Source organism: Dermacentor andersoni, chromosome 4 (assembly GCF_023375885.2).
Source record: "Dermacentor andersoni chromosome 4, qqDerAnde1_hic_scaffold, whole genome shotgun sequence".
In the NCBI taxonomy this organism is placed as follows: Eukaryota; Metazoa; Arthropoda; class Arachnida; order Ixodida; family Ixodidae; genus Dermacentor; species Dermacentor andersoni.
The window spans coordinates 188,429,709-188,455,117 of record NC_092817.1 but is presented as its reverse complement, the minus strand read 5'-3'; the positions used below and the strand labels follow the sequence as shown (position 1 = coordinate 188,455,117).

Below are 25,409 nucleotides of genomic sequence, written 5' to 3'. Positions count from 1 at the left end.
CTTGTCTTATCTAATTGGCTGATAAGGGGCGAGGAGCACGCTCAAGTGGATAGGGATTCGATTGGGCCGAGCCAGTGCACTGAATATCGATAACCGGATGAAAAGGGTGGTGCCGGCGTCTGCAACTGGTCCGTTTTCCCTTACTTAACCTTGCGGTGGCTGGTCGAAACTCGCAGCAGAATGCGACAGAAGGTTAAGAATGCCGCTAAAAAGGATCCTCTGCAAAGAAAAGTTGGCCGAGCCAGGTTGAAAACGTTACACAGCCACGCAAAAAGCTTTATTCTACGCAAATAAACCTATGCTCTCCTGCAGGTGCGAGTAGCCATGCCTGAGCCATCGGGGGCAGCCATCTTTTATTTCTTGCGGAACGGGACCGCCTGCTGCTATTCAGAGAAAAATGCAGTTTTGTTCGGCATATTAAGGCATCTTTAACGCGTACACTTCACTTTGACGCGGTGAGTTTTCGCGGTTTTGTGACGTGCATGACAGGCAGGTGAAGTGGGCGGAGCCCGAAAACTTTTCACCAACAGCCGAGGGCTAATGGCGGAAAGGCCTCGTGTTAGAAATAACTGTTTTTCTTTTGTACATTCCAATCATGCATGATCAGAGTGTGCACGTCACATCGGATGGGGAGCTATCGCGGTTTGCGTGACATCGCGCGACTGACAGGCGAAGTGGGGGTGACCCCGAAAAATTTTTGTCCAATCGCGGAGGGCTGGTTGTAGAATTGGAATGGAAAAGTTTGGAATAGCTTTACGTTATAGCGCCCCCGTTTCATTAACAGCATGATAAACCGCACTGATGGTAGAGGCCAAGTGCGGGCAAAGTTTATTGCCTGGGTGTGAAGGCATCGTTGTTAGTGTGCACGATCCATCGGTCGGCTTTGGGGTCATACACCTCGATGGACGCGCGTGGCTGTCCGTCATCGGAGCAGCCTCCCACCACAGCCAGCACCTCGTACGGGAGCCGTGGCCGCCAGCGGTTGGGGGGTGAGCCACCGCATCCGCCGCAGAACAGGGAGCCTGCATGAAGGAAGCGACCAAGAAAAATGAGTTGAAAAACGAAAGCCAAAGGCGACACTGTTAATTAATGGCGTGTGCTCATATACCGAGTCGATTAAGCGATACAAGCGAATGAGGCAGCAATGAGAAATTGTACCGGGTAGATTGGCGAGGGCATACGCGGTGCCCATCAAATCGCTATGCAGCGGCAATTCTGTGTACTCAACAAATCCGGAGACATAAGATAATGATATTGTCATTTTCTATTGATGCCAGCACTCTGCAAAAAAAAAATGTATTTCATAAAGCAATCTGTTTTCTGCCGTACATAATAGGATACAAAAGTTTTATTACCGGGTACACCGTTTTTATTGTGATTACCAGGACGCGTACGGTTGTACTGTATAACTGCTCTAACGTGGGCGCATTTACTGGCAAGAGCGTCACTGAGTAATTGCTGATTTTCCATGCTATTAATTACTTTGTAAATAAGCAATCATCGGAAAAAAGTCGCACCGTGATACCTTCGTCAACTGCAGAAGAAATGTCATTAATATATACTAAAAATAGTACAGGACCTAACACAGACCCCTGTGGGACACCAGACGTCACGTTCAACGGCTTTGATTTAATGTGTTCCACTTCGACGTATTGTGTTCTGCCCCCGAGGTACGCGGTTATCCATGTTATTGTTTTCGCGTCCATTGCAATATCAGCCAGTTTCACATTCAATTCTGCATGTAGCACTCTGTCGAATGCTTTCGACAGATCAAGACAGATGGTATCTATCTGTTTCTTATTGTTTAATGTGCTACCATAGTCATGGATTGTTTCAAGAAGCTGTGTTGCTGTGGAAAGGCGCTGTCGGAATCCAAGTTGGTTGGGGAAAATGAGTTCGCATTTTCGATGTACGTGTAAATTGACTTGGCTACAACATGTTCTAGGAGCTTGCAGCAATCGCAAGTCAGCGATATTGGACTGTAACTTTCAATTATCTCTCTATCTCCAGACTTTTGCACAGGTATAACCTTTGCCGTAAGCCAGTCATCAGGAACTCGACCTTCCGCAAGTGACGCGTCAAACATAATTTTTAAGTAATGCGCAACCCATTCCGCATACCTGCGCAGAAATGCGTTCGGTCTGTCATCGGGACCTACCGATTTTTGGACATCAGTGTTCAGTACAAGAACTACAATTCCCTTGTACAAGACTTCAACGTCTGACAACTCTTCCGAGCGAAGCAATGGAGAGACTATGGATTCAATACTGGATTGTGACGGAACAGAAAACACCGACTGAAAGAACTCGTAAGAAGAAGCACTCACTGCAGGATCGATAACTACTGATTACTGAACTGATTACTGCAGGATCAGTAATCAGTGCGGCGTTGGTAGGCCCGATTCTTCCATTGTATGATTCTAAAGTCGTCAATAAAGTATTATTATTATTATTATTATTATTATTATTATTATTATTATTACAATGTTATCAGCCACACTCCTATGTAAATCGTTGTCCTTTTTCGACATGTAACGCCAAAATTTATCGGAAAACGACCTCATGAAATCTGTCAATGTTTCTTTGTAATATCTATTTTTGGCTTCAGTAATCATAGAACGGAGTTGTGCAGACAACTCAGTCATTTTTGCGGGGTCATTTGTTACTTTCCGTTTCTGGCGGCTTATTCTACGTTTTAGTTGGATGATTTCCCTGTTGATCCAAGGGTTCCGTTTTGTTTTCCTTCTCTTACGAAGCAGCACGAATTTGCTAATACAATGGAAAATAATATGCTTGAACGATTCCCACGTGGTATTGATATCACGTTGAGAATCAAAACTGTCCAGTGCCAATGACAAGTACTCAATGATACTTGTGTCATCAGCTTCGAAAAATTGGGAACATATGTAATCGCCTCTTTACGTTTTGACATTGTTTCGCTACGTGCTATCTGAACGAAGACAACTTCATGGTCTGAGATACCCTTCTCAACCGACACTTCAAACTGGTCAAAGCGCCCCTCAAGGAATACCAGATACAGGATAGACGGACTTTCCCCCGACTTTCGCGTACTTTGAAGAACAATTTGTGAAAGGTCATGGGTGAATGCAATGTCAAAGAGCAAATCACAGTGTGCCTATTCCCGCGACACTGTTGCGAATGTGTCCCAGCAAGTGCAGATAAATTGAAGTCACCGGTTAGGAGTAGTCGGCAGTTGCGCTTTTTGTTCGCATCTAAGTAACTCCGTGTCGACTCTAAGAATGAAAGAGGTGAGTTTGGCGGTCGATAAACTGTACCGAGAAGGACTGGTGACGTTCCAATATTCATATTACACCAAAGGCTTTCGTGTCCGGTAATACCGCTTAGGGTTTTGAATTCAATATTTTCTTTCATTGTTGCAACACCGCCTCTTCAAAACTGTCGATCCCGACGTACTATCTGGCATCCGGGAGGTATTATCTCATTATCTTGAATCTCTGAACGCAACTATGTCTCTGTGATAATAACAACGTCTGGATATAATTGACTAAAATGTGCTCTAAGCCTGCAGTCTCATTCACGATACTTCTAGCATTAAAGTTAACTAGACGAAATTCATGATTCCCTCTCTGTTTCAGTGAGTCCTGGCTTACTGCTGATAGAGTACTCTTATTACGCCTGACCTTGACTCGGCGGTTCTTTTCCTCGTCCCAACTGTGCATATCACCATCGATGAACAGGTTATCATAGTCAAGATGCACCCGCTGTCCTTGGTTTCGTTCATCTTGCGCAGAATTTCAGAGAAGCTTGCGTCTGGCAACTGTTTCCGTGCTGTGGCTATCAGCAATAGATATACCAGTTCCCTTTAGTTATTTAGTCTTTGTATACTTCTGACTTTTCTCTGGAATCGTAAAGCTTTAGGATAACACGTCGCGGCTGTTTGCTCAACCATTTCCCGATCCTATGTACTCGTTCAACTGTGTGCAGTTACGTTCAGCTGCTAATCAAATAAGTCGATGAGCACTTTTGTAGATTGTTCTTCGGTTGTTTACTTTTTGCCCTCTGGAATTCCGGAAACCCTGAGGTTATTTCATGTACTTCTGTTTTCCAAAGACACAAGCCTATCGTATAGCGTTTTTACAGACGCGTTCAGGGTTTTCTTTGTCCTATTCAACTCAGCTATCACTTTGCCTTGGTCCCTGAAAACGAGCACCGTCTTATCAATTTGTTTTATTGTTTCGCCCAAGACGGCTAAATCCGTTTTGATTGCTTGTTGCCCGTCAAGCAGTTCTTTCAAGAGCGCTGCTGTGCTACGACCTGGATTCGTCTCAATGTCACCAGATAACAACAGATATAGAGAAGCGAATAATAAATAAAGCACTTTTGGGCACGGCAGCTCTGCAATGAAGCGATTATCATTCTTGTAACCATATTACGAATAAAAACCAACCTGCTCAAGGAATAGAAGAAGAGTTACAGGTGGACATGGCTTCTGCGGTGCCACCGTGCCCACTGCTCCAATTTATTCTGATTTCAAACGTTACGTGAACGGTTGCGTACATTCTGGAATATACGCGAGCACCAGCAATTACTTCGTATGTGTGATGAATCATGCATAAATAGCCAGCTTAATTTACCCATTGACAAAATTTTAACAAATGACGACTCCGTCGCCGTTATCCTTGCGCAACCAGTGTTGCTTGTTCTGCTGGACCACAAAAAGATAAATATTTAACTATCGCTTTTCGCTCTTCTGTTCTCCGCTCTTGCTACAGCGTGTCACCATACTGGGTGATATTCACTAATTGCTTAGCCGGAGCATCGGAGCTTCGTGCACGAAACACTTGTCTTCAACGCCCACATCTAACCTGGTGTTAGGGTGGCCCGCAGCACCAGCGGACTGGGCTGGCAGCGACAGGGACCCCGCTGCAGGGCTTCCTCAACGGCCTCCTGGTATTCCTTGGTACACACCAAGTCTGGACATCGCTGCCGGATTTCGTCCAGGTCCCTGCTCACCAGTTGTCATCGGCCGTAATGAATGTTCATCAGGTGCCAGCCAATAATAAGCCAGGTTTACAAGTACCTAGGTGCAGGGCGTCAGAACGAAATGTTTTTCGTTTCAGTTTTAGTTTCGTTTCAGTGAAAAAAGTTCAATTCCGGTTCAGTTCAGGAACGAAAAAAAAGATGATCCGTAACGGTTCATAAGGATTTTGGTTCTCATGCAAGAATTTAAGAGGAAAAGTAACGATAAAAGAATAGCTTTTGTACTTCTCAATAAGTGAATTACAAATTCTGAGGTCATACTCAGTGCCTCGAATCGAGCCACTAACATGATCTCAGAAACAGCACGTCATCGAATGTACCGGCCAAATGCGAGACCGCCGTTCCTATAAAACGAATTCAAACGAATATTAAGGAAGAATAAAACTTCGGTAACAAGGCGTTGAACCCGTAGAAAACTAAGCGATAAACTCTTCAGCGCGCAAGCCCTGGGTTTAGCTACGATGCCGATCTGCTAGTGCACCGAGCGGCAGGCTTGGATTAGTGGAGCACTCGACCAGCTATCGCTCGCACTATCCTTGCCTGAGACACGCGCTTATGCGGACCCCTGAGACACGGCCGCCGGATAAAAAGGTGCTACCTGCCGCGTCAGGCGGGCTGCAATGGGAGCGAACGTGACACCCGCGGTTGCATTCTCGGCCGCTTGGCTGGGTAGCTGGGTTGATTGGCGCTAACTGCTGTATCTCGTGAGGAACGCGTTCCAGGCGCGTTCCTGGCGCATTTTTATGCCCATCACGCGGCAGGTTTCTTTTCAAGCAAAGCTTGTATTGACTTACAAAGGGCGTTGTCGTGGTCACGAAAAAAAAAAACTGTTGCTCCCGGAGCAGAGAAGCTGCGGGAAAGGGCGGTTTGACGAGTTGGCAGCGGCACCGGCGCCGGAGCCTGAGTCATTAGCAAGGACTTCAGCTGCATAGGCGCGCGCTCACGCCACGCGCGCAACCAATCAGAGTCGTTTCGCTTCCTCCGGAGAGGGAATGGGCAGGAAAGGGTATCGCGTGTGCTGCGCCGGCTTCGTTTCCGTTCACTTTAGTCTCGAAATGCGGTTGGGACGGCTACGCGTTGTGCGTTTCGCCAAAGAATAGGCAGCCTCCGACGAGCGGCAGCGAGTACTCGCCAGTGAAAGGGCTCGCCGTCGCCGCGTCGATCCAGCCGTTAGAGCCGCGCGAGCCCAATCAGTCAACAACGTGAAGCTCACGAACTGAGGGAGCGGAAGGGCGAAGCAATCCGGCATCGTTGCCTGTGGGTCACTTAACCGTGATGAAGGTCAGATGCACGCAAGACAGGCTTCGTTTACCCCCATGTTCCTGTAGGGGAAAGGTTGGTCTTCTTTTATCCAGCGGCCGTGTCGGAGATACGCGCTGATACTGACGTTGCCTGACGTCGGTTGCTTCGGATAGCCGAATTTCCCCTTGAACCAAAAATCGATAAAATACATTTCGGTTTCCTTCCACAACAAAATAATAAATAACATTTCGGTTACGTGTTATCATTCCATCATAAAATATCGTTCTTATTTCGTTTTCTTCTCGTTCCATTCTGACACACTACAAGTTTAATCTTAACTAGCAACTCTTCGTTAAATTTTCACGTGGAGAGGATTTCTTCGTGACTCACTGTAGAGGCACAATAGCAACAGGGTGAGTTCGATCAGCCCAAGGTCGTGTGTTCGATCGCGCCTGATCTGATCGGGTGGGGGGGAGGTTGTTGAGACACTCGCCATAGTAGAGAAGTCCAGGTGGAAAAAAATTAGCTTTGAGCCTCCCGCTACGGCGTGCTTTATAATTAGATTGTGTTTCTGGTACGTAAGATCACGGAATATGATTTGCTTTCCGCGTTTTTTCGTCTGCCTACTGAAATCTGTGTTATATTGAGACAAAAGCTAAAATACGCCCACTCTAGTGCTCAACTTCTCGTCCATTTTTTCTAATTATATGGCACAAATTCAAAACTGCAAGTGTGGTATCAATTCTCAATCGATAATGTGAACATATCGACAGAATTCGACGTAAATCAAATACATTAATCTAAAGCAAATCCCCCTGTGAGACTGACCATCTTAATTAATAAAAAAAACGATAGGGTAGAATTATTTGAAGAGGCAGGAAAAAATTTAGATTTGGGTTTCTTTCTTCAACTTCTTAGCAAGAAAGATTCATTACTACGCGACCCTCCACAATAATGTGGCACCATTAGTATACTGGCAAACAACAAACCACCACCGTAGTTCTCATTGAATAACTGACTGACTTGCTTACTGAGTCAATCTGTCGAAATGGTGTTTTGTCAGTGTCTGACGAAATTCAGTAAGTTCAGTCAGTCGGCGTAGCCAATTTTTCAATCACGCGTACTAAACCACTTGCTGTATTCTTTTTGATACTTCCATATTAAGGCGAAAACCTTAGATGACTCATGGGACGAAAAATCCGATGTCCGGCGCTATGCTATCCGGCGTAATGGCACCAAAATTCATAAGGAGTCGAACCCTCCATCTTTGGTGCTAGTCGAAGCCACAACCTGTGGTGTAATTAGGGCGAATTTAATTAAAACCGACAACATTTAGTGTGAGTGGAATCTTCGACTTTGGTGTAATTAAGGCGAATTAAGACCGACGAGCTTTGATGAGAGTTATGGGCGAACCTCAAGTGTTTGACTGCGACGGAGGTCGTGGGTTCGACTCAAGATTCTAATTGACATTGTGAAGGCCGAGAGTCGAACACGCGACCTTTGGTGTAAAATAAGGCGAAGTTAATAAGGCAACCGAACCAGTCAAATCCCCATTCTTTGGTTGGAGTCGATCGCACGACCTGTGGGGTAATTAAGACACAATTCAGTGAGCTAGTTTTCAGTGAAAATGTGTCGATCTGGGTCCTGGATCTCTTATGCAAATTGACTCTAGGCAGAAATAGCTTTTTTCACAAACACAAAGAAAAGCCTCGCTTAAACTAATTTCCACGGTGCGAGGGGATCCGCAGATGTTTTAACAGCAGTTTTCATACAACCTTAGGTATGCGCATTCGTACTCGTACTATTTTGTCTCAGCTAGGTTGTTTTTCCAAAAAATATTGACAACTATTTTTGCCTTGGCATTCATCTTTCGTGTGCTTCCTGTTATGCGCAGTAGTTTCATATTCGCGCTCTTACAAACGTGGTGTGGCAATGTTTTACATATTGGTTGTTATTTTAACCTACCTGTTTGTAATTTCTGTGCGCACAGGTGGCGTTGTCGGTGTTTTGCGCATGACGTATTACTCACTTCACAGCTACAAATGCAGCTGCTGAATGGCGCACTTGCTTGTACTATAGCCTTTCACCAGGCTAAGTAAGCAACGTTGCTAACAGACCTTCTGGTCTTGGAGGCCGGTCAGTATGCGCGAAGCTAACTTATGCATATGATGGAGGGGAACGCGAAATACACTCGCGCACCGTGTTTTCGGTGCATAATGAGAACCCGGGATGTGAAAGTTGTTCTGGACCCATCCACTACGGCATCCCCGATAACCTACTCTGCAGCATGGCGATGTTAAATCCCACGATTTAATTTCTCTTGTGACTACGGTCACTTTGACAGCGTGCAGTAGTACATGACCTTTGCACGAAGCTGTACGCTATCTCTGCGTGTAATTACTGTTTGATGTTTTCTTGCGTGCTGTCTTACTTTTATTAATCGAACAGAGTTCCTTTCAGGTACCAACCTCACTCCTCACCTCTTGTTCTTTTTATTTGGCATTGTTAGCGCATTATTGCACTTCGTTATAAACACGTTCTCATAATAGAGACACAGTAGGGATGATACTATTGTGCCTTTCTGTGAGCATTGGCACAGAACGTTATAGTTTAATATGCCGAAATCAGGCGAATGTTATACATTCTTGTTTGTTTTCGTCAGATGGTAAAACCACTCATGGCTCTTCAATACCCCTGTTACACGGGAACGTAAACTGCCGATGAGCTGAACGGTAGTCGATACAGAAATTGCCGTCGGACTGAACAGCAGTCTACACAGAGTTAAGCCGCTCTTTCTTTCAGTTCAGTTAAGCACACGTTGTCACGTGAAAGCAACGTGGACTAATCTGGAAATGACTTAAAAAGCTTCCTCTAATATGCTTCTGACAATAACATATTTTTTTGTTATTGTTGGCAAATAACTTTTTACTCAGTTTCGCAATGGCGCATTTTTTCGGTAAACTAGATTCGGGGTCGCAAACGCGCAAGTTTAACACGTTTCGCTGTCCTTATGTGCTAAAGTTGAGCTTTTTCCACCGTGAAACTAAACTAACTGCAAGGTAAAAAGCCAAGACAATCTGAAGATTCCCAGGTTTCCTTGTTTTACCTGCTTTTTTCGGAGTGTCCACGCTAGCTTTTGTGATGTGCACTGTACGACGTAGCCGCTCACTGAGATAAGTGCTTGGTCGTATCAAAGATAGATGTATTTTACATACTATCTCAGATACTCTTTTGGTATCTGCTACCTGTATCGTCATACGTTTGGCAAGATGTGTATCAGTATCTGTATTTCCAATACATGAAAGAATATATCGCGTACCTTAAGATAGAAGATACTGGATACCGCAACATCACCATGCGAAAATATAAACGTAGGCTCAACTCCGCTTAGTCAGCTGATACAGCTAGCACTAAGCCACCTCAATTTCCACGGGCACTAAATCTTCTATTGTCTGACCATAGCAGGTAAATTGACAATACTTCATGTTTAAATGGCATAGCTATTAGTGGTACCACCTGCATCATGTTTGTACAATACGTATGAAACGTTTTTGGGCTGCACAAGTGTTTTCGTAGAAGAAACATCGTAAAAGTATTGCACGTTAATGAATATGTAGCTAACGAACGCTTTGCACCAGCAGATAAGTGGAATTAAAAAGGTAATTGCAGCTTTATCTGTTGTCTGTACACAGGATGCGTAAAAAAATGTCGCTACCAGCGCTGTTGCTGCTGTACGCTTGTCCGGTGACACGCTATTGCGTAAACGTTAGTACGTTTACGGACAATGCAAAACTCCACAGCGGTATTTGCACCATCGTGCAGAGGCTTCCTATCGATGTTCTTGTAATCAGAAGGCGACCCGCTAGCTGCCCGACAAGCAGAGCAGTGACTCCCACAAATTACAAAAGCAACGAACAAAAACCGCTGACACCGCAGCGCATAAAGAGATTTCATGTTAAGCAGCTAAATCAACCCCAAATAATTGTTTTGGAATGAAAATATTATACTTCGAGTAAGAAAGAAAAAAGTTTTGAGATGCTAACAGACATTTCATTCAAATGAAACGAGGTTGGTCGGAGTTAAAAAATTTGAAAGCAAATATTTTTGTTCATGCGCGTTTGCTGCTATTACAGTTTTAGTACTGCGTACGTTGCGTATGCAACGGCGTTGCGTACGTAAGATCGCTACGTTCTGCAGAGTTTGCATGCACAGTACGCAACACGAACGATACATGATGCGTACGCGATACATGATGCGCACGCACGCATCCAAGTCCTGCGTACGTACGTGGGGAGCCTTGCGTACTGCTCTCGTGGTTCACGCTTGTTGGGGAGAGCGCGAGACAAAAGGGTTTCGCAAAATGGCGGCGTCAAAGGCGACCAGCGGAAGGCTGTACTTTTCAATGGCCTACGATCTGGCTTTGCTACGTGAAGTGAACGCGCAGAAGCCATTCCTGGATCCTGCACAGTGGAAATGCATAGCAAACATAGGAACATTGTTTTTGAGAAAGTGTTCAGTGAGCGCTATTGGTGCGAAAGGCTCGACCTCCTGTTGGGGCCGTTCGTCGCAAATGACCGTGCCAGCCTCAGAAAGCGAACACTCGGTTTTTAACGCGACAGCGTTAAGGAGCACGTGTCGCAGACAAGCCGGTGTCGTCGACGTCGTTGGCCGTGAGCGAAAAATCCCGGAAGCAATTTATAAATAAAAACTTGCAAGATGGGCTGCGTGGGAATCGAACCAGGGTCTCCGGAGTGCAAGACGGAGACGCTACCACTCAGCCATGAGTTCGATGCTTCAAAGCGGGACAAAAGCGCCCCTAGTGAATGCGGTGTTGCCTTAGAAAGGTGCCGTAGAGAGTTATACTGCGGTGTATATCGGTAATTATGAGCATGTAAATTGCAGAAGTGGCAGTTAAACGCGTAGCGAAGTGCGTTTCCGCTACATTTCTGCGCTTGGCGCACACGCAGAGCCATCTTGCGGCAAACACAGGTCCTCGCAATGTACGGCGCTGCCCCGACAGGTGGCGTGCCACTCGCCCGCTTCTCCCCTTCGTCTCGTTTGAGCTCATTGGGGCCGTGCAGGTACCGGTGCGAGGATGCCCCAATACCCTTGCGTTTAATAAGTTTTCTTGCTCTCTCCCCTTCCAACTTCCAGCGTGCGTCACTTGAACCCTCATGTTTAGGCGACGCGGCTCCTCATGCTCCAACGTGCCCTTGGGCACATTGACCGTCTGCACCGTGCTCCAGATGGTGGGGCTCTGCTCTGCCGACTGCGGAGCCAGCCACTATCTCGCATGGGGGGCCTCTGTCAGCTCTACGAGGAGCTGATTTTACAGCGACCAGTGCCCATGGTCACACCTCCGCCACACGAGAAGCCTCCAGAGGTGCACCTATCCCTGAATGGAGCATCAAAGCGCCGGACGCCAGCAGCAGCACTACAACAGGCAGCTATTGGCAAACTCCTGGAAGAGCTGGACGGCAGGCTGCTCGTGTACACGGATGGCTCCGTGCTCTCCAATGGCTCCGCAGCAGCGGCATGTGCCATCCCATCTGAGGGCAGGAGCAGGCAGTGCCGACTTCCTTTTCGCGCGAGCTCCACAGCAGCTGAGCTGGCGGGACTCCACCTTGCTGCAGACCTCCTGGCGGAGGACCCCCCGACAAAACCAGTGGCGGTGCTAAGTGACTCACGACCGGCTCTCCAGGCACTCTCCGATCACCATCGACACGGAGTCACTGAGACCCTCCTGAGAGCAAAAATCTCGGCCCTCTCTGCAGTGGGGGTAGCCATCTCCTTCCACTGGCTGCCTTCCCACGTAGGAATCGCTGGAAACGAGGAGGCGGATGTCCTTGCTAAGGCCGCCCACCACCCGACCGTTCCACTCACCAGAGCAGTCGCAGCATCGGACTTCTCCAGGCAGAGACTCAAACAGCTGCTCACATCCAGCCATCCGGATAGCAGGGTAGCTACCAACCGCGCCCCAAAACTCCTCCCTGAGAACGGCCTCTCGCGACGGGACCGTTCCACACTCCTTCGTCTGCGCACGGGCTCCGTGTGGACGGCAGCTAGGCTCCATGCCAAGGGACGCATCGCCTCGCCGGCCTGCAGAAGGTGCGGTGACGCCGAGACCCTCGAGCACCTACTCTGCACCTGTCCAGCACTAGCCCAGGAGCGCGCTCCAGTCACTGCCACCTACCGACGGTATGGACTTCCGGCTACCTCAGAGACACACCTGCTCTTCCCGGCCCGCTACCACCTCCCAGCACTGGCAAGCCTGCTTGAATATGTGTACACAAACGGGCTCCTAGATCGCCAATAGACTCCGGCCTCGCACGGCCTCTGCCCGAGCGCCGGCCATCGCCCCTGGATGATGCTGACGTCTGCTGCCTAAAACCAATCTCTCCCTTTCCCCCTCTATCCTCTCATCTTTCTTTCCCCGCCCCCATTCCCCATTACGCTGCGCCGTGCTCCCATATGGGCTGCAGAACTGAGCGTATTTTCCCCCTCCAAAATCACGAAGAAGACGCGGCTCCTCTTTCCACTCACAGCGCGATTCCTAGGTGCAGCGTCCGATGCGGGACGCCTCTGACGTGATCGCTGCGCCGTAGCGCGTCTGTTGGGAAAGCGTCCCCTGCGATGTGTGCCGTGCTGCTGGCGAGGATTCATGCGTCTACATGGTGCTCCCAAGAGAGCTAGAGGACGATCCCATCGAGGTGGTGGTGGTGATAACTTTATTGCACACAGGGAAGTTGCGGACACGCAGGTTCTTGGACCCCCGCACGGCTCCACTGCACTCAAACGTTCATGTCCCGGAGGCTCATGACGCTGGCAGCCCGGCCTGTGGCGATGGTTTGCTTGGCCGGGTCCTCGGAGCGCAGTAGGGTCTCCCAAGCCTCCCAAGTAGGAAGGTGCTCCAGGCCTCGCGGGGGAGGATCCGCCGGTAAGAGGAAAAGGATGTGATCGAGAGTGGCTTTGGGGTGGTGGCAGAGGGTACAGGAGGGGTCGGTGTGGACGTGGTGATAGCGCGAGCGTATAGACCTCAGACTCTGCCCAGGCGGCGCTGCGGAAAAACCCGTCACCAGCGCCCCCATCGCAGCCTTGGCGCGAACTGGATAGTGCAAGGAGAGCTGTCCGCAAGCGAAGGTGCATAGGCCACAATGGACCTTTCTCTTTCGTTTGTGTTGAGGCACGGTTTCCTAAAAATCAAGGACTCGGAAAGCTTCTTCCGCCCATCTACGCTTCGGAAAGGAAGCTCAGCAGGGCGAAGTACGTGTACAATATAAAATAAAGTCTCAGGTGCTATTTCGGCGTGCTGCAACTCGCAAGTACAGAGAGCATCAGGTTTGTCTATAGGCACATTAGCATAAAAATATAAGCATTTCAAATTTGTTCATATTGAATATGTCCTGAACACAAGACTTAAGTATCTCCTATATTTTGACGTATTTTATCGTAAGGTTTAGTCTCGCAATTATTTACAGAGTAAATCCTTTCATGGCCTTTTTCAGGGCCGCAAACAGAAAACGTTTTCCAAGGCAGCAAACAGCGTGCGATCATAACGAAAGTAAGCTTCCTACAGTGCCTACGCGCCGCATCTTTCTTTCTCGCAGGAGCTACAGCATCGCTCAGTACCTTAATTAGAAGTTTTCGCAGACGCTTCTAGCAACAAGTGCACACAAATAAATGTAAATAAACGCGTCAATTTTTTTTTCTTTACACACGTGCGTTACATCGCAATTACTCATCCAGTGCTCCTACAGCAACTTTATTGCTGACATTTGAAAAACACAGTCGAGCAGGCTCAGCACATTGCGAAACGTGCTTGTTGTATCGGCGCAGGACATACAAAATACCGAAAGTAGAAATGAGCTCGCAATACAACGATGCTCTAGAACAGGATATTGAATTCATAAATGATCCAAAATGTCTGGTTAAGCTGACCTGGCAAATATCTCCGTTCCACTTGTTGAGTCAAGCGGAGGCGGACGTCTGTTAAAAGGCGATATCGATGGCACATAAGCAGGATGGTTCGCAACGTTGTTTTTTCTGTTACCAACGAAGTGGCGGCTGCAGATTCTTGAGTTTTCGCTTGGTTACCACGGTCCTCCATCAGGGCTACGCAACACAATTACAGAATAACAAAATTGTCGCACTTTCTCATGCGAGCCACTATGTTGTGGGGAGTGCAAGTAATACGATTACTTAACAGGTTGAACGGCCCGTATCCAGCGCTCTCGCCTTTCCCCTTCACACGAACGCGATGGAAATCGGTAAAACTGAACGTTGTTATTCAGTCCTTCACGTTCATGGCAATTTACAACACAACAGCAGCGTCGACTGCGGCGTTTCTTCGTAGCGCGCGGAGCTATCCCGGTTGCCGTCGTTTCCGCCATCGGTCTGAAGAGTGAGCCAGCAAGCGCTTTATGGCAGTTCGGCGGCGCGTCCGACTAGCGTAGAGAAATTCATAGCTCTCTGTCTAGGTGTTAAATGCGCAAAACACTCGTAATATGGACCAAAATCTAGTTAAATCGTTGTTTCGCAGTCGCTAGCTACATAGGCAACTTAGGAAGGGAGTCTGGCTTCGCACTACTCAATTACTGCCTCTTCGAACCGGCAGGTGGCGCTACGAGTCTTGCAAAACTCCACAGTCTGACGTCCATATAAGGGGAGGGTAAGGTGCGTGTTTGGAGCCGCCTCCAAAGTGTCTGGTGATAATTGTCGAGGAAGGGATGGGGTGGGGGGTAGAGTCGACGTTCGGCTTTGCAGGCTTGAGTCAGTTCACTGAATGAATGCATGCGCTCCCGTGAGAATCCTGGATCGGAGGCCGCCGGTGCCCGGTTGAGAGAACCTCGGGCTAAAGCGTTGGCAGCCTCGTTTCCAGGATTCCCAGAGTGGGCAGGCACCCATATGAGCTCCATGTGGCGGGGCGGGTGTGCAGCGAGGGAGTTCGGTATGCGAAATGCAGGGACGTGAACTCTCCCGCGAGCAAAATTTAGTATCGCAGTTTTAGTCCGATAATATATACCGGGCCTCCGTTCGCGTAATAGCTAGGGCAATGGCGGCCTCTTCAGCCTCCTCCGAAGTGGCAGTTGGGGATATGTGAAGGGTGGTAATCGGTTGTAGGGAGGGGTTCGTGATGGCAACAACCGCGTCCTCACCTGTGCATGCGGCATCCACCCACACAGCATCCGGTTCCGTGCCATAGTGTTTGTGGAGCGCCCGTGCGCGAGCTCTGCGGCGGGGTTCGTGGCAGGTGGGGTACATGTTTTTAGGGAGAGGTTTAATAAGAAGTTCGCGGTGAATGTGGTGGGGGACCTGGAGCTGTGTGGGATCCGTGGCTGCTATCCTGATACCGAGGGTGTGTAGGATGTGTCTGCCGGTGGTGGTTCTCGCGAGACGTATGTATTGTGTCTGTCGGGGGGCCTCAATAAGCTCACTTATCGTGTTATGTAAGCCTAGCTGGAGGAGTTTTTCGGTGGAGGTATTTAGGGGTAGGTGTAGTGCTGTCTTAAATGCTGTTCGGACCATGGCATCCAGGGTGGAGATTTCTCTGCCCTGGAGTTTAAGGTAGGGGAGCGTGAAGAGAAAGCGGCTGAGGACGAAGGCATGAATGAGACGACATAGGTCATGCTCCTTCATACCCCGGTGGTGTGCAGAAACTCGGCGGATTAGGTGGAATATCGACACCGCCGTCCGCTTGAGTTTGTGGATGGTGAGAGTGTCTTTCCCGTTATTTTGGATGTGGAGGCCCAGTACCCGGAGAGTGTGTACCTCAGGGATGTACCGGTTTTCCAGTGTCACGGTTATAGGGGTGGTGGGGCAGTTTCGGGTTGTGGGGCGGAGTATGAGGAGCTCCGACTTCTCCGGAGAGCATGAGAGTCCGATACTCCGCGCATGTGTTTGGGTGACGGTAGCTGCCGACTGCAGAGTATTCTCTATGTCTCCATCACTGCCATGGGTGGTCCATAGAGTGATATCATCAGCATAGAGTTTGTGCCGAAGGTGAGGGATGGTTTGTAGTTTGCGGGCAAGGGGAATGAGAGTGACATTGAAGAGAAAAGGGGAGAGGACAGATCCATGGGGGGTGCCAATCCCACTAAGGGTGTATGGGCGGCATGTGTGGGGACCGAAGTGAATTTCGGCTGTACGGTTCCTAAGGAATGCTTGAATATAGGTGTACATACGTTCACTTATGTTCAAGGGGGAGAGCGCCGCCACTATCGCTTGATGGTCTAGGCGATCAAAGGCCTTGGAGAGATCCAAGGCGAGGACGGCTTTTGTGTGGCCCGGTATGAGGGGGTCGGAAATATCCTGTGTGAGCTGGAGCATGGCGTCCTGTGCCGACAGGTGGGGACGGAAGCCCACCAAGCTGTGCGGGTGGAGGTCTTGCTCCGCCATGTGTTGGGTGAGTCGGGCGAGTGCAACATGCTCCAAAAGCTTGCCCACGCATGAGGTTAGGGAGATGGGGCGAAGATTGGCAGGTGTAAGAGGTTTGTGGGGCTTGGGTATGAATAAGATTTTGGCGTGACGCCAGAATTGCGGAAGGGTGCCCTCCTGCCAGCATGTGTTGAAGTACCCCGTGAGCTGGGCAATCGACTGATCGTCCAAATTGCGGAGCATGCTATTGGAGATACGGTCAACTCCTGGAGTGGAGTTAGAGCGGAGAGTTTGGAGGGCCGCTCTGACTTCTGCTTCCGTAATCTCCGCGTCGAGATTGGCATTCGGGGTGCCTGCATAGGGGGGCAGGGGGTTTGAGGTACCGGGAGTTGTTTGTGTGTTCCTAAGTATGTCGATGAGTGCGTCGGGAGAAAGGTCGGTCTTGTGTATAAGGCGTGTGACGTGTTGTTGTGTGGCTGTATTAGATTGCGTGGGGTCAATTAAGTGACGGAGAGTTGCCAACTGCGCTTGGAGGACAGATTGCCAGCCATACTATCGCAAATCTGTCCCCAGTTGGATCGGCAGATCTCCTCACAGTGCTGAGTAATTTTTGTTTGCAGTGTGGCTAGCCGCTTTTTAAGGGTCCGGTTGAGCTTTTGCCCTTTCCAGCGCTCTAGGATGCTATGGTGGGCCTCCAATAGGTGCCCAAGGTGAGTGTCGAGGGTGGGCGTATCTGGTGTGGTGTCAATGGTTCGAGTCTGTGCGGAGACATCGTTCATTACTGATGCCACCCACTGGTCGATGTCTGTAATGGGAGCGTCAGGAAGGGCCGCCCGTGCGGCGCGGACTGCATCCCAGTTGGTGCGTTTGTGTGTTAGGTGAAGGGTCGTTCTTTGTTTGTAGGGTACTGTAACGTAGAGGATGTAATGATCGCTCCCTAATGTGTGATGTGTTGTGTTCCACGTAATACCCGCAAGGTTGCGGCTCAGTGTCAAGTCCGGGCTGGTGTCCGCGCTGACACTGTTGCCAATTCTCGTGGGGGTGTTAAAGTTGTTGTGTATTGTGAGGCGGAGCTCTTGTACCAAGGACCAGAGTCGTCGTCCTCGTCCCGTGGTGGTGCGGTAGCCCCAGTCAGTATGCTGACTGTTGAAGTCCCCTCCGATTATCAATGGATGCTTGCCTGCAACACGATGGAGATCTCGCAGTAGCGTTTCCAATGAAGCCATCGGATGAGACGGTGGGTGGTATATGTTTGCAATAAAAATGGATGGTGTGGAGTGTGTGTGTTGTGTAATTTCTGTGATCACGCAGGGCGTCTCGGAGGTGATTTGATGCGTTTGGTGTGTAATGGAGCGATGCATGAGTGTGGAAGCCCTGGGTGTATGCGTTGCGTCCGAGTGAGCGGATGTGTAGCTGGGAAGTGTGGCAGGGGCATGTGTGTCCTGAAGGAGGAGGATGTGGGGCGTGGGAAGTGCGGGGAGGAGGAGTTGGAGGGGTGCGCACTTGCCCCGGAAGCGGCGGCAGTGGCATTGCAGAATTGATAAGGAATTAGGTGGTAGCCCCGCCATACTGTAGCCTGGGTGGGGTGAGTATAGGTAGGTTGGGTAGGGAGTTCTGTGGGGTAGGTGGGCGGGATTGACAGGGGCGATTGGGGAGCTGCAGCGAGGGGAGGGCCTGCTCGATTGTTTGGAGCGGGTGTCGTACCGTGCAAGGCTCATCTCAAGGGTGTGCACCATGCGTGTAAATGCCGCTTCAATTTGTTGTTCAAAGCGTTGAGACAGGTGGTCCATAAGCCGATTGAATTTTGCCTCTAGACGCGCGTCCATTTCGGCGAGTTTAGTGTCCATGCGGGCCTCTAGAGATTGAAGGTCGGTCTGGGTGACGGGTGGGTGCTCTGTTGTGCGTTTTTTCTTGGGTGCGGGTGAGGTGGGGGGGGGGGGGGGGTTGGGGAGTCGGATCGTTCCATGTTTTCAGTGGGTGTTTGAGGTAGCGGCGTGGGTTGGGTGGGAGGGACGATTGGCGGAAGCGGTAGAGGGGTAAAGGTGGGAGTTTTGATGAGAGAGGTAAGACGACTCACCTCCTCTCTTAGGGCCTGGAGCTCCCAGTCACGGGGGTCCACCTGTGTGGGCGGGGGATTGAGGGCTTGCTGGGAGCGTTCAGTGTTTTGCCTGCTACTCTGTCCGCCCAGGAAAGCTGTGGAGACTGTTGGTCCTGGCGGCAACGACACGATGAGCGAGACGTGCTGGAGCGACGGACGCTGGAGCGGTCCGCGTCTCGTTCCGGTGTGCGGGAGATGTGCTGTTGTCGTGACGCGGGCGGTGAGCGGCGTCCCCTCGCTTTGCAGCCTTTAGTACCGGTCATGTGGGCGCCTCCACAGAGTATGCAGGCTGGGGTGCATGTCGGGGTGTCCTCTCGGTGGTGCGGGATACCGCATCTTGAACAGTTGTGCGTACGCTGAAGGGTACACACATCCGCGCGATGCCCTGGTTTTCTACAGTTTGTGCAAGCGTCCAGGTGTCCTCTGTATAAACTGCAGCTGTGGAGTCCGCCTCCGTAGGAGATGGTTCGGGGCACCGGACCCGTCCGGAAGGTGATAAGAATCGAACGAGTCCGTCCCATGCGGCGTGCATCAATGATGGGGACGCTAGGGTTGCCCGTGATGAGGTTGTCCAGAATCCGTGCTGGGGTTTCTTCCCGGTAGGCGTTAGTGATCACTCCTCTTACTGCACCATCCGGGGGGGGGGGGGGATCGATGTAGGCGGTGACGGCGTAGACTTGGGTTCGAATGAAGAGTTGTTGGATGGCGACCAGGCGTAGCGCGCCGGCTTTATGCGGGGTACTCATCGTGCAGGTATTGTTGAGGGGGTGCATAATCAAGCTGGTGGCGTCTGGTGCTTGGAGGTCCTTGGCTGCAGTTAGCAGGGCCAGGTGAAGCTGGAGCGGTTGAAGGTCGGTCAAGGTAAGTCCCCCGGTTAAACGAAACACTATCTTGTAGGCATCCTCAGGCAAACGCGGCTGGCGTTGCGACCTTTGCGCCGCGAGACGCGTCGCGCGCAGCTGGGACGCTTGGTGTACGGAATCTGCAGGTCGCGAGCCGGTGGCGGCGTTCGCTTGGTCCTGGATTTTCGGTGCTCCTTTCTGACGTGTGGGTAAGCTCAGGATATGATTCCAGTCCCTGGGATCATAGTCCTTTGGGTCGATGGTCTCTCCTACCACTTGGGCCTCCATACTGTCGACGTAGGGGAGGTCGAAGCGGCTTAGCGCACGGTGGCGCGAGGCCTAGTGCGGCAGCTGATCGACAAAGGGCGGTTTTCGGCCCGTGGGCCCGCTTAGGGGGTACCGACGGCCACCAAATTTGAACAGATGGTAGCGCTCACCTTTACGAACGGTGTAGTGAAGAGATGGGCACTGCGTGGGTGGAAATTCGAACGAAATCGCCGTGTTTGTACAGAGCCGATGCGAAGCGCGTTCGCACTCGCTGGCCCCCTGGCGGTTCTCCTCCCATCGAGGCGTCAACCCCATAATCGCGTCCGCCTTCATGGCGCGTCGCGGCCCGGCTGTCCGTGCCGATCACGACGTTTGGCTCGCGTAGATCGTTTCACCCTCCGAGACACCGAGTTCTTTGGTTCGTTCCGCTTGCTCAAACGCACGTTTCGTCTTTGTGTGTCTCAAGAGCATGCCGAGCGAATGAGTGGGCGGTGCGAACGGGGTGCGATAATGCTACCGCGTCCCTCCCTTGAAGCCGAAGCTTAAGCGTCCTCCAAGTTTTTCCCCAGCACATTGCGCCTACACAAAACGCTGACTTCACGCATGTAGACCGTGTGCTTTAAATAAACAACACAGCCCAAAAATATCACAGCAGAGACTACTTTTTAGAGTAGTTGTACGAGTCTGCAAGCTACTGTATCTATTATAATGAATATTTCTGTAATGCGCCATATTACTCACTTCTTAGCATAAGAACAGATGAAACTGGCGTATTCTGCCTCCAGGCATTTAAGCCAACGCGGGCGAAACCGTCAACATTGCACGAACGCAGTACTCGAACGCCACCAATGCGGTATTCTTCCGAGTTCTCTTGAGCGATTTAGAATTATTTATAGCTTTCCGTTTTCTTTACTAAGCAGAAAAGATTAACTGCTAACTGTATTATTTGGGCCTAGAAGCAAAATATAAGGTACAGAATTTGCAGGACGCATACAAAGGCATGCCAACGACTTCTCTGGGCAATTAGTTTTGCCAATCTTCAAAATTATATGTTCATCGTCTGAAAACTTCCAGCAAGACCCGTGGTAACATGGCTTTTTCCGGAATCATTTTGGTCACGAAACAATGGGGCCACAGTGTAAGGTGGTCATTCATAAGCTTCGCAAAATTTTTGAAACCGCCTGCTGCAGTTAGCACAATCCTAGTCATTGAGCTGTATTACTGAGCTCCAGTGAATGAGAAATTGAAAGATATATTGAACGCAGTAAAGCAATTCACTAATTAACTTCCTAATTAATTACCTTATGGTACATATTGCAATTTACAATTTATAGCCGGTAAGTTTGCAAAGCGTATCCACTTGGAATGAGTCTCCAGTTTGGAGCTACGCGCCATCAAATTCGCCGCAATAGTGGATTATTGTTCCACTTGCTTTTTTTAACAAGACTGTCATTTATGCACTGAAGCATAAAAGTGACAGGAACGCCCATGTATTTCGTCGCACACGTTGGGAAATAATTTCTCGAAACATCGGTCATCCTAGAGATTGATTTCAAGTCAATACATCTTCCAAGCTCACCGGCTACAATTTGCAAATCACAATATGTACCGTAAAGTAATTTTAAGCAAGAAATGTAGTATACTTTTGTTAATTAATCGAATTTATTTCAATTGCTACTGCTAGCAATGCCCGCCGCTTCGAATAATCTAGTTTAAGGTCAATAATTACGCCATCTTCCACAGGTGATTTCTAAAAAAAAATTCAGAAATAACTTCAAAATGATTACCCCGTTAGCGATAAAGGACACGTGGAAACTCAATGTTGTCTTATTGTTTTGTTATTGACCGGTTGCGCATAGCAGTTGGGGTAATGGAAGCAGTCACTTCTTCTTATGGCTAATTCAGACATTTCTTCTGCGTGCAACAAAAACGTAATCGAAAGCTTGTGTAATGGTGAAAATGCGGAGTGGTTTTTGCACACAGTAAATTGTACATAGAGCTACGGCCATGGAATCAAACTGAGTTTGTACTCCTCAACGGGCTCTACAACTGCTCCGTTTATAATGCTGTTTAATTGAACACTTTATGCGCTAGCTAATGAAGTTTCAACAAGCCACAATAGCTGATGGCAAATAATATTTCTAGAAGCACAAGAAGAACGTGAACACTACTGAGTTCGTTTCGTTCGCGTATCGCACATCTGCTTTGCTTAGGGCTTTAGAGATGTTTGCTGAAGCATTTTACGCATGCGTCATCTTGCGCGGTATTGCGCAATCTTCGCAGTTGCTCTCTGTCACAGAGGTCTCCAACTCACGATTGACTGCAGAGACCGACACGGACGCACTGAAGAAGCGCAGGCAGCGCGGTCAGGTCTTCGTCCGTGGCTGACGAAGTCCACCGGTCGAGCGCGCGTAGCAGGTCCGCCTCATTCCGCACGTTCAGCTCGTCCGAAGAGAGCACCTCGCAGAGGAGCTCGGGCCTGGTGTGCAGGAACTCGTCGCTGTGGCGCCAAACCTGAGCGAAACAAGTGCTCGTGACATCTCCTTGCGAGTAAAGGAGACCTCTGTCACGTCTCGGACGCTCAAGATTTTGTAAAAATTGATGGGCCCCAAGGTGATCCATGTGCATCGTGAAGGTGCGTTATCTTGGCATCGGTCCCACGTGGTCACTGTCACTTGCGCATTGCGCCTGTATTCACGTACATTCAATGCCATATCCAACGACGTTTCCTTTCCTTTGGCAGGCTTACTCGTCTTTAGCTTTATATCTAAGAACGATATGCTACAGTTTTACAAGTGCTAAATGCAAGCTATAGCGTGTTTATTCCCGGTGGAAACGTGACAAAGAACAATTCCAGTAATAACATGGTGCTCTGAGCGTCACAAATGTGTGTTGCTTCCTGCGATAACGCTTTAGGCTCACTGTGCAAGTGCAAGAATGCAGAACAAAACCAAGTTGTCAAAACGACCGGATGGAAACTGTGTAGAGGAGGTGGGTTCTATATAACGAGGGCACGTGTGCCTTATTTCTATAGCGAGATACCCATTGGATATTTTCTACTTGCATCAAAACGCGGATGTTTGAAGCTGCGTGTCAGCATCCGTATATATGTGCGTTTCGGCATTTCTGCGGATACTTCTGGACAAGCCACTGCGACAATATCAGCAGTAATTTACTGAAGCATAACAGAGGCCGGGTAAAAATGTGGACGCCACGCTAACGTCTTGATGTTGCGGAAGCTTTATGCTTTTTCTTATGCCTCTATAATATAAACTGCAATGAATAAGCCTACCCGGATAAACACACTATATCGCACTTATGGCTAGCATCTCGTTCCCGTCTACAAAATTAACATGCTTCATTTTTTTTTTTTTGCTTTTTCGTGTCCTATTACTTTCCAGAAAACTTGACAACAAAAAGTACATTATTTGCTCTAAAACACAAAACCTGTATTCCCTTCTTGGTTACCTGACACTTAGCCTCCTTCTGTGGTGACTTCACTCACTGGAATCCCTCAATTCCTCCAGTCCTTGAGGCCAAACTGCGAAGTTACAGCTTCGTCGCTCAAAAAAAAAAAGAGTATCTTCGCAAGTTTCGTTGGCGACGCAACTTAATATACCCTGTATTCTAATTCCAATAAGAATGCAGGGCGCGTTCAGTTGCGTCTTCTTTTTGTGTGTTTCTGGGATATGAAGATAGCTGAGATGTATAATAATCGCTTTTGAATTCCATTTTAATTGCGTACCGATATGTAAAAAACTAAAAAACCTGCTTGAAGCACAATAAAAAAAGAAGACGGTTAATCATTGAAACCAACATCGCCATGTACGCGGAGATTTGCAACCGTCTCCTACTGTTTGTTATCCTAAATACCGCTTTTCTTTGCATAAGCACATACATTGAGATGCAGCGTCGCGCGTTGGAGTGGTATGTTCGATGCGAAATCTTGAATTTTTATATCACCTCGCGGTACTTCTAACGCACCTCCTGGGTGCTTTTCCTCGTGTGCGACGACACAACGGTCTGTCTACATCAAATTGGTGTCAGTTTTATCGAAAGCTAACGGAGGAAATATGATGAAATCATTCCAACGCAGTTATGCATGCATCTGCCTTCATATCCTATATGAATAATTAAACAAATCGCTTCCGAAATAATTATAAAAAGGACAGAACGCAATATGCTAAAAAATTTAGATACAAGGGTTTTTAAAAGACAGGGCATTCTGTTAGATCAATATAGCATTAGGTTAGGCTTTAATTTTTCTTCCCGGCCGCATCCAAAGAGCGACAGCAGTTTTTTAATCACCGAAACAGTACAAAAAGTGACACCACTTCGTAAACTTGAATAATAACGACAGTGCAAATTATATTGTGATGCTGCAATCAGGTCAGCAAGGAGTGTTTTGGACAGTGCTATATTCCCCCTTCCTTATCCTACTACTGTCAGCCTCTACACTGTAAAATAATTTACGCCCTTAAAAGTGAAAAATATTGTAAATGTGTCTACAACTCACACCCTTAGGGTGTCAGTTATATAAATCACACCCTAAGGGTGTGAGTTATAGACATATTTACACCCCTTTTAACTTTTAAGGGCGTAAATTATTTTACAGTGTACAGCACCTCTACATTCCTTCTTAATTTCTCCTGACGTTAAACCCTGAGTCACGAATTAGGACAGACGGCCGATAAATGTCTAAAGTTTACATAATTTAATTTTAAGTCGCTTTCAATGCAAATCAAGGTAGCAGGATCATGCCATACGTGTTTTCTAGTGAGTCATTACAATTGCAGAGCAATGAAATGTGTATATACAGTGACGTCTGTCATGCTAGCTGCGTTTCTTTGCAAACAGTATTGAATGCCCGCCTTAAAAGCGCGCGTTCATGTTAAATATTTGCTGCAGGCATTACAAATTTACGCGACAGGATATGATACTCTTTCACCGTTGCTATAGCTACGATGAAAGAGTTTCGCTATAGCGGAACGCGTTGCAAGCCGAACATTTCGTCAAAGATGGTAGCGGTTTCAGCAAAGTGTACGTATGTTGCAATACACTGCATTCTGAAGCTTGCTTGAGCATCACTAGATTGGCAGAGCGTACGATTTGCCCGAAGTACAATTTCCGTCCTTTTTTTTCATCTTTTTCTTCCTTACCACTACGGAAAAGCAGCGCAAGAAAAAAAAAAAAAGAAACATTGCCTACACGGTGAGGGGAAGGGATGTCACAATGCCTCCGGCTCACCTCATCGAAGTGCTCCCGTATGAATTTCAACAGCGCCTCCTTGAAGAAAGGCGCGTAGTGGTGTTTCGCCAGCGCGGCAAAGCCGAGGCAGTTGTCCTGGCGCGTCTCCCTGATTAGGTATTGCAGGCACCTGTCCCGCGCCTCGTCCATCATCAGGTAGTCGGCTGCCTCGAGAATCTGCAGCACGTTGTCGCTGTCCAAGCATATCTGTAGATAAACGGCGGCGATATCATGTCAGGCGGAGAACCAGTCTCTTCCCTTTATAACCGCGGCACTACACAGCGCGTGGATGCATCGGACAACAGTTTACCGCGTTAA

General features: G+C 48.7%; 1 protein-coding gene across 1 annotated transcript; it reads right to left on the bottom strand.

The window, feature by feature from the left end:
* Positions 1-823: 823 nt before the first annotated feature.
* On the bottom strand, positions 824-25,409 carry LOC129384861 (kelch-like protein 10). Its single transcript, XM_055070443.2, has 4 exons — positions 25,092-25,409; positions 22,159-22,358; positions 4,847-4,986; positions 824-1,022 (listed from the first exon to the last, which is right to left on the bottom strand). The coding sequence occupies exons 1-4, from the start codon at positions 25,242-25,244 to the stop codon at positions 829-831; spliced, it is 687 nt and encodes a 228-aa protein (XP_054926418.2). The 5' UTR covers positions 25,245-25,409; the 3' UTR covers positions 824-828.